At 37.3% G+C, this 9,267-nt stretch overlaps 1 protein-coding gene across 4 annotated transcripts in view; it reads left to right on the top strand.

The window, feature by feature from the left end:
- The window catches only part of RNF138 (ring finger protein 138), a 32,297-nt gene that overhangs the window by 7,488 nt on the left and 15,542 nt on the right, over positions 1-9,267 (top strand). For all 4 annotated transcript variants that reach the window (XM_006150564.3, XM_006150566.3, XM_006150563.3 and 1 more), the window contains exons 2-3: positions 3,151-3,316; positions 5,492-5,607. In XM_006150564.3, coding sequence (XP_006150626.1) covers positions 3,151-3,316; positions 5,492-5,607 — 282 coding nt within the window. The remainder of the gene's footprint in view (positions 1-3,150; positions 3,317-5,491; positions 5,608-9,267) is intronic.

Raw genomic sequence — 9,267 nt, 5'->3', positions numbered from 1 at the left:
TCGCCAGACAGACAGAGAGAGACATAGAGACAGAAAGCGAGAAATCACCCCCCAGGGGGGATGGTCACGCCGCAATCCCTTCTCCTCCATTCTCCTCTTGGGATCTTGGGCACGCATGCAGCATGCACATGCGTGAGTTTTAAACCAGTGGGTCCGGGACGCGAACCGCGGTCAACTACGTGGGAGTCCAGCGACATAGCCATTATGCTAACTGCTGGTTCCCAATAAATATGTACTTTTAATTCCATTTTCTAAAAACATTTTAGCGTCTTATATTGGCATACTGCTATTGTTGTGGAATGACATTGGTGATGTCCAGGCCTTTGGTGTTTAGGACAAAGAATTGAATGAAACATGCCAATAATGAAAGCAAAGGACAGTTTATTAAATAAAAACGAAAGTACACTCCCAAGAGGTAGAAGTATCCCAAGTGTGAGAGAGGAAAAATAGCTCAAGGGCCATGGCAATTACATTCTGTGAGGTTTATAATGTTTAAATGTAAGTCATATCACTTGATTATGGGCTGGGCCCACTGATTGTTCTCATCTCATTGGCTATATCGAATATGGCTTAATCAGCTAGACATCCCCCGCTGGAAATCTTCTGCCTACATTACCTTAGGTGGGAAATTTTCTGTCCTGATGGGTTTTTCTTTTTTAAAAATAATTGTTTATTTAATTCCATTTATTATTATTTTTTAATTTGACCAGAGAGAGACAAAAGAGAGAGAAAGGTAAAGGGAGAAAGCAAGCCGCCAGGTCTGGGGTACGAACTTCAATCTCCAATGTGGGAATCCAGCACCCTTAACAACCATGGCACTTGCTGGCCCCAGCCTGATTGTTTTTTCTATCTAGCCATGGAGGCATATGATCCAGTCCCCTTCTCCACTTTCATTTCTTTTTTATCTTTTTTTAAAAAAATAATTATTTATTTAATTTTATTTATTAGTATTATTTTTCATTTTTGCTACAGATTTCATGGGCTCACCAGAGAGAGAGAGAGAGAGAGAGAAAGGGATGAAAAGGGGGGAGAGAGAAAGGAAAAGGGAGAAAGCAAGCCTCCAGGTTCGGGATGCAAGCTGTGACTGGCCATGTGGGAATCCAGCGTCCTTAACCACCATGCCACCTCCCAGACCCAGCCTTACTGGTATTTCTATTTAGCCACAGAACATATGAGCCAATCCACATTCTCACTTCCATTTTCTTTTTTTAAAGAATTATATATTTAATTTTATTTATTAGTATTATTTTTCAGTTTCATTACAGGACACATGCTCACCAGAGAGTGAGCAGTGCAGGGGGTAGTGTGGAAGCAAGCTGCCAGGTCTGGGACTCAAACCACATTCAACCATGTGGGAATCCATGCCTTTAACCACCACACCACCTGCTGCCCCCCCACCTTTTAATTAATTGTTTATTTAATTTATTAGTATTCCCACTTTCATTTTCTAGCTTTCTTCCTGCCTCACCATCTGGAAATGTAATACACTCATTTTCATATATTTCTACTAGCTTTTTTTTTAAAGAATTATTCAATTTTATTTTTTATTATTATTTAATTTCACTAGAGAGAGAGAGAAAGGACAAATGAAAAATCAAGCCACCAGGTACAAGACTTGAACCATGGTCGACCATGTGGGAGGGAGTCCAGTGCCCTAACCACTACAGCACCTGCTGGCTACTCCACACTAACTGCTTTTAAAACTAGTTTTCAGGGAACCAGCAGTTAGCGTAATGGCTATGTCGCTGGACTCCCACGTAGTTGACCGCGGTTCACGTCCTGGACCCGGTGGCTTAAAACTCACGCCGGGTGCGTGTGTGTGCGTGCCCAAGATCCTGGGAGGAGAATGGAGGAGAAGGGATTGCGGCGTGACCATCCCCCCTGGAGGGTGAGTTCTCGCTTTCTGTCTCTCTGTCTCTCTCTGTCTGTCTGGCGAGCGCACGCGCCCTATAGCAGAAACCTCTCCCAAAAACCCCCCCCCCCCCAAAAAAAAAAAAACATAAAAAACCTAGTTTTCAGTTTGACAAATGAAAAGTGGTATCTTGGTCTTGTTTATTTTGCATTAATTTTGGTTCTGGTGAATATTTTTAATGTTTTAATTTATCATCTTAATTTGTAATAAATTCTAATGCTACTTTAATCTTACTGGCCAGTATTAATCGAGTGTTTTCCCGACTGTTAAGAATGCTGTTATATGCTTTTTACGTGTATTACCTATTTCAGTCATCTGGACAACCCAATTAATTATATATACTTTTATTTATTTTATGGGTAAGAAAAGTGATTTTAGAGGAGAAAATGGGCTTTTCAATGCTATATAGTTAGAAAACTCAGATTCTGATCTGTTATTATTATGTCTCATATTTTAGGATAGATGAGGAATATTGGTATATTTGTATTTATAGGGGATTGGATTAAATGTTCACTTATTGTGGATCCCAGATATAGATGTCTATAATTTATCTAGTTCTCTTAAAAGCAACATGATTAAATATGGTATTTGGTGGGTTTAGCAGAGCAGAAATAAAGGTTTTAGTTAGTTCTACTCCAGGTAGATGTTTGTTGATGTTTAAAGCTGGAAATGTTCTTAAGTATTTCTCAAATTGTACTTCACTACAAAACATTGTAGGAAATGTTTATACTTTTCAACCAAATAGATGTGGGCAACACTTAGATTTTCCTTAGCTTGAAAAAAACCCATTTACTATATCTTAGAACATCCTAAATCAGTTTGTACATTCTTTTGTAGTAAATCAGTTTGTACATTCTTTTGTAGTAGACCCATTTATATCTTTCGGAACAGTATCTTGAAATATGTCAGTTTCAGACAAAAGCTGATGTGGTTCATTCCCTTTTTTCATAAGGGCAGGAAATGGAGATTCACTGTATTATCCTTCCTCTGGTAATGCTTATTTTTCATATGCTCTGCTAAAAAGTAAGACCTCATTGTAATTTCTTTTATATTCCTATCCAGTTGACAGTTTTATTCTTGAGACATACATACATACTTAGTTCTTAAAATTTTGAGATTTATGTATTTAGGAATTGCCTAGCTTAGCACAAATCCATACCCATAATCACTTGTGTTTAATCATAGAAATGAAAGAGAAATTTTTTCTGTCATTAATGTGTCACAAATATTTGATTTAGTTTCTGTAGAAAATGTTTCCTGACTGCAATGAGAGAAAGCGGAATACATTGTCCCCTGTGTCGTGGAAATGTGACTAGAAGAGAGAGAGCATGTCCTGAACGGGCCTTAGACCTTGAAAATCTCATGAGGAAGTTTTCTGGTAGCTGCAGATGCTGTGCAAAACAGGTAGAGTAAATGCAACATAGCCTTTGAAAATCAGAGAAAACTGAAATTCCTATTTAAATGTTCTTGGTAGGTGCTATTTTGAAGAGAAAGAAATTTAGATTGACAGTTGAGTAGGAAAGGCCTAAAAAGCTATAGCTATATGTATTACTATATTATAAACTTATTGAGAACTAAAGAAAAGCTAAATCTCTCAATTTTTAGCATGGTATGAATCTCAAAGGAGTTGATCCTTTTTTTTTTTTTTAAGGAATTATTTACTTCTATTACCTTTTACATTTTTACTATAGGACACATGTGCGAGACAGAGAGAGAAAATAAGATAGCAAGCCACCAGGTCCAGGACTTGAACTGTGGCTGGCCATGTGGGAGTCCAGTGCCTTAGCCACCACATCACCTGCTGGCCTCAGCTGCTCTTTGATTACTTACTAAATTGACTAAATGACCAAACTGACATTTAATTTAAAACTCATTCCAATACAAATTCTACCCTTAAGTAGTAGTTTCTTTTTTTTTTCCCACTTTTTTTTTTAAAGAATTATTTAATTTTTAAAAATTACTATTTTTTACTTTGACCAGAGAGAGACAGAGAGTGAAAGGGAAAATGAGAAACCAAGCCATCAGGAGCCAGACTTGAACTGCTGTTGGCCATGTGAGAGTCCGGTACCTCAACCACCATGCAAACTGGCCCCAGTAGTTTTTCTAATGTTAGTATCATTGCAACTTTGCACATAGAAACGTTAATAGTTTGTCTAAATGGATCTCTATAGTCAAGCCATTCTTTAGCCGCTCACCTGTGTATTTAAGAAATTATAAAAATATTTAGCAGAAGACTGGTTATTTTTAAGGAAAAGTTAACAAAATCAAATGTGTTTGCATGCACTAATTAACTAGCACTGATTCTCTTATCTATTTGTTCTGTTATTTGGGGAACAAATGAAATGGGGAGAAGTGGTTAGGCTTTAAGTATAACCGTGTCTCTATGAATTTATTGCAGATTTTTTTCCCAGCAAGTGATAAAAGTCAGTGAGCAAAACCAGTTGCTATTTCATGCATTCATGCATGTCAGATCTGTTTTTCCATCTTTTTTGAGGGAAGCGTTTAACTGACGTGGCAATAACGTGAAGTTTGAAAACACAGTTGAGAGATTCTGGCTTTACTCCTCAGTGAGAAACTGAAAAATGTTTCAAGTATTAACCTGGGAACTTAATTTTTTGTTATTTTTTTAATTTTTAATTTTTTTTTTTTGGTGGAGAGGTTTTCGCTATAGGGCGTGTGCACTCACCAGACAGACAAAGAGAGACATAGAGACAGAAAGTGAGAAATCACCCCCCAGGGGGGATGGTCACACTGCAATCCCTTCTCCTCCATTCTCCTCTCGGGATCTTGGGCACGCACGCACACGCGCCCGGCGTGAGTTTTAAGCCACCGGGTCTGGGACGCGAACCACGGTCGACTATGTGGGAGTCCAGTGACATAGCCATTACACTAACTGCTGGTTCCCAGGAACTTAATTTTTTAAAGTACTTCTAATTCTGATGGTGTACAATTGTTAAATAGTAAAGAAATACCAATGGCATGAGACTACCTCTTAGTACTTTTATTTTTGTCTATTAGCATTATCTTTTCCAGAATAAAATTATAACTATTTCTTCAGTGAGTTTGTAGACAGACTCTTTTCCACAATCTCTGCACTTAGTGGACAGAAATATCTATTTTAAGTTTTTTTTTTTTTTTTTTTTAAGAATGAACTAGTTTGCTTTCTTAAAAATAAACTCTAGCTTAGGGAACCAGCAGTTAGCATAATGGCTATGTCACTGGACTCCCATGTAGTCGACCGCGGTTCATGTCCTGGACCCGGTGGCTTAAAACTCACGCTGGGTGCATGTGCATGTGTGCCCAAGATCCCGAGAGGAGAATGGAGGAGAAGGGATTGCGGCATGACCATCCCCCCTGGGGGATGATTTCGCGCTTTCTGTCTCTCTGTCTCTCTCTGTCTGTCTGGCGAGCGCACGCGCCCTATAGCGAAAATCTCTCAAAAAAAAAAGAAAGAAAAAACTAAACTCTAGCTTAATGGAATATTTAGGTTTTTTTAAAAATCTTTTTTCTTGTTGACAGAATGTCAAATCTTGTGTGTTACTTTAAATTAAAAATCACATTGTAATCAATAATTTACAGATAAAATTCTACCGCATGAGACATCATTACAAATCGTGTAAGAAGTATCAGGATGAATATGGTGTTTCTTCTATCATTCCAAACTTTCAAATCTCTCAAGATTCAGTAGGGAACAGGTAAGTAGTATTTATTCCTAAAAATATAACTTTTATAATTGGAATGGAAATTGTTTTGAAAACTGTATGATAAGGTGTTTTTTAGGGTGTATATATGTTTAAAGTAAATTGCCAAGTATTAAAACTATAGCATTTGCCTTCAAAATTTGTTTAGTATACGTAAGATTGCATCTGGAATATATCAATTTTATGATACAGTTAACGTTATGTTATTTAAATTCATTCTAAGAATTCATATTTCTCCGAGTAAAAGACTGGGAGGCTCTTTTTGCTGATTTTGTGACTGTAATGATTGAAAATCAGAGAAAATTTCTTTCAATAATGTATTTGCAAAATAGAATCTTTTTTTCTCTTTGCTGTCTAAAGAATAGACTTAGGATTACTTGAAATTTTTATGCCATTAACAAAATGTCATGTAAAAGTGAGTTTTGGTTTAATTGAACTCTTGGTTCTATTTAATTCTTATTTTTTTTTGGAAGTAATTAGGTTTTGGCTCGATTTGTTCCTTATTATCTCAGATTTATGCGTGTTAAACATTTTTATGACCAATATTTTACCCAGAAAAATAGCCAAAATGCACATCTGCAGTTTAAAAAATAGTGTTACGACAGGGACCAGCAGGTGGCTTGGTGGTTAAGATGGTAGACTGTAACATGGTGGACCATGGCTTGAGTCCTGGACCTGGCAGCTTGTTTTCTCACTTCCCCTTTCTCTCTCTCGCTAGTCAAATTTAAAAATAATAATAATGAAAATAATTCTTTTAAAAAAATAGTGATAAGACAAATACCCAGTTATCCACTAACTTAGGTCAAGAAATGGAACATTAACTTAGGTCAAGAAATGGAATGTTTTTCAGAACCGTAGAGTTCCCTTGTGAGCCTATGCATATTTGAACTACATCCTCCTAGAAGTAACCATTCTCCTCTTATATGTATTACTTAACTTCCTTGCTTTATATATATACATATATATATATATATATGTAATATGTATATGTATATATATATATAAAAAATTGCCCACAAATGTATCCCTAAATAGTACATTGTTTAATTTAGAAAAACTTAATAGTAAGCACCCATGTAACTGTAAGGGAGAGTAATATTGCTTTTATTTTAGAAAGGCTCCTAGGCGATATGTTAAGCAGTGTCCCTTAAGATTTTATTTAGTAGCTTCTCATTTCACATATTACTAATTTTCAGTAATTTAACCATCCTTAAGCACTTGGTATTCATCATACTGCATTAGGCTTCTTCTATATTCCTCAGATGAAATTTTTCTGGTTAAGGTCTAGTCATTTTCTGATTGCTTAGTCTGCAGAATTCTTTTAAGTTTTCATTTCACTTGACTTAGTATCTTTGGATGAAATTTATTACTCTTGCAACTTTTAAAAAAATCTCCTTAGATTCCTTCATTATAAAGAAATCTTATTATTGTATTTATATATTATAATTTACGCTCTGTTCTTTATCCTATAGTTCTTAAGTGTGGGAATGGTTTTCGTCTTGTTTAACACTGTATTTCATAGCTCTTAGCTAAGTTCCTAGTATGTGTCATTTATGTGATCATTGCTTGTTAAATGACCAGTTTTTCTTACCAGATGGTTTTTATTCCTTTTCACTCCTTAGCATTACATGGGCATAGACACTATTGATTTCTAATAGCAATATTCCTCATCTGTGCTATTCTATATGACGGTCACTTCCCTAGCTCAAACCTTTATTTCTCAATTGAACTATTTATTACAACAGTATTTTAGTTGCTGGTCCTTCTCTAATCTCTCCTATCTGCTATTGCCAAAGTAATATTTCAGAAGAGCTGTTCTGAACTCTTTTTTCCCTGTCCTTGCACCTTCCTTCCTTCTGCTGTCAGTGACTTCCTGTGGCCTTGTAATAGTATTTCTCATCCTGGCTTCCACTGGCCAGGTAAGGGTTCTTTGAATTCCATAAACTGCTGACTTTTATGTGTGTGTTTGTTTTTGGGAGAAGAAAGTGTCAAAATTTTCAAGGGATTCCATAATCTGAAATGTAAAAACTATTGGGAACCAGCAGTTAGCATAATGGCTATGTCACTGGACTCCCACGTAGTCGACTGCGGTTCGCGTCCCAGACCCGGTGGCTTAAAACCCACGCTGGGCACGTGTGCGTGCGTGTCCAAGATCCCGAGAGGAGAATGGAAGAGAAGGGATTGCGGCGTGGCCATCCCCTCTGGGGGGTGATTTCTTGCTTTCTGTCTCTCTGTCTCTCTCTCTCCTGGGGGAAAGCATGCACCCTGTAGTGAAAAACCTCAAAAAAAAAAAAACTATCTTAAAAAACAAAATTCATTATTCCAGAGCCCCCTCCAACTGGGCTCTTTTTTTTGGGGGGGTGGTGGGGGGGAGATTTTCACTATGGGGCGCGTGTGCTTGCCAGACAGACAGAGAGAGACATAGAGACAGAAAGTGAGAAATCACCCCCCAGGGGGGATGGTCACGCCGCAATCCCTTCTCCTCCATTCTCCTCTCAGGATCTTGGGCACGCACGCACATGCGCCCGGCGTGAGTTTTAAGTCACCAGGCCTGGGATGCGAACCGCAGTCGACTATGTGGGAGTCCAGCGACATAGCCATTATGCTAACTGCTGGTTCCCTTCTTTGCTTTCTTTTTAGCTCTTCTGTTTCCTGACTACCCATCATTGTTCATATGTTTGGGCCATGTTGAATTGTTTATATCATATTCTTGCCATCCTTGAGAATCAATATAACTCAATGATTAAAACTGAAGTTACTTAGAACAAGTGTACTGGGTTCAAATCTCAGCTCTGTCACTTATTATATGACCTTAGCAGGAAAGTGTACCTTTGTTTTGTCATTTGTTTAGAAACAGATGGGAGGAGAAGATGATACTGTTAGCACCTCATTGGGTTGGGATTTAATAAATGGGTTAATACAGGCAAAGCAAATTGAATACTACTTTGCTTGGTAAATGTTAGTTCTTAATCATCATCATCACTCATTTTTGCCAACACTTTGTCGACTGGTGGACTTGCTCTTCTTTTTAAAGACTTATGCCAAGTATTAACTACTCTGAAATTTTCTTAACCTCTAGCATTTCTTCCTTTTGGAAGTGCATGCACCCTATAGCAAAAATCCCTCTAAAAAAAAAAGAAATGTTCTTCGTGTTTCTGTTAGACCCTCTAAATGTTTTGTTTGTTTACTTGTCTGTCTCCTTATCTCAAATGAGTATCTTAGTATATCTGTATCCCATGCAAAGTTCTAATTGCAACAGAAGAATTGAGTCTGTATGTAAATTGTTAGCAAGGAAATTGGTAAAGTAGGTTGTTTTTTTTTAATGGTAGGATATTTAACTACAATGCCAGAGTTCAGTCACAATCTTGGCAGGAAATAGACTGTGTGCTCTTTTTAGGCAATTGGAAGGGAATTTAGTCATGAGACTGTTTTCAAAGAGTAGAATATTAGGTACACTACAGGAGTAGGTTATTGGAAGCCACAGATGTGATGATACACTCTGGTTCTACTGAAAGCATGGCAGGGAAGGAAGTAAGTAGAAACTGGGGAAAGTTGTATGGAGAGGGCAGTCAGAGAGGGATGCAGTTAAGACAGTTTTGCGGAGAAGGTATCTGGGAAATAAGTGTCTTGACCTTCTTCTTGTTTCTCCCTCAG

Source organism: Tupaia chinensis, unplaced genomic scaffold, assembly GCF_000334495.1.
Source record: "Tupaia chinensis unplaced genomic scaffold, TupChi_1.0 Scaffold000290_1, whole genome shotgun sequence".
Classification (NCBI taxonomy): Eukaryota; Metazoa; Chordata; class Mammalia; order Scandentia; family Tupaiidae; genus Tupaia; species Tupaia belangeri.
This window is presented reverse-complemented; position numbering and strand designations above follow the sequence as displayed.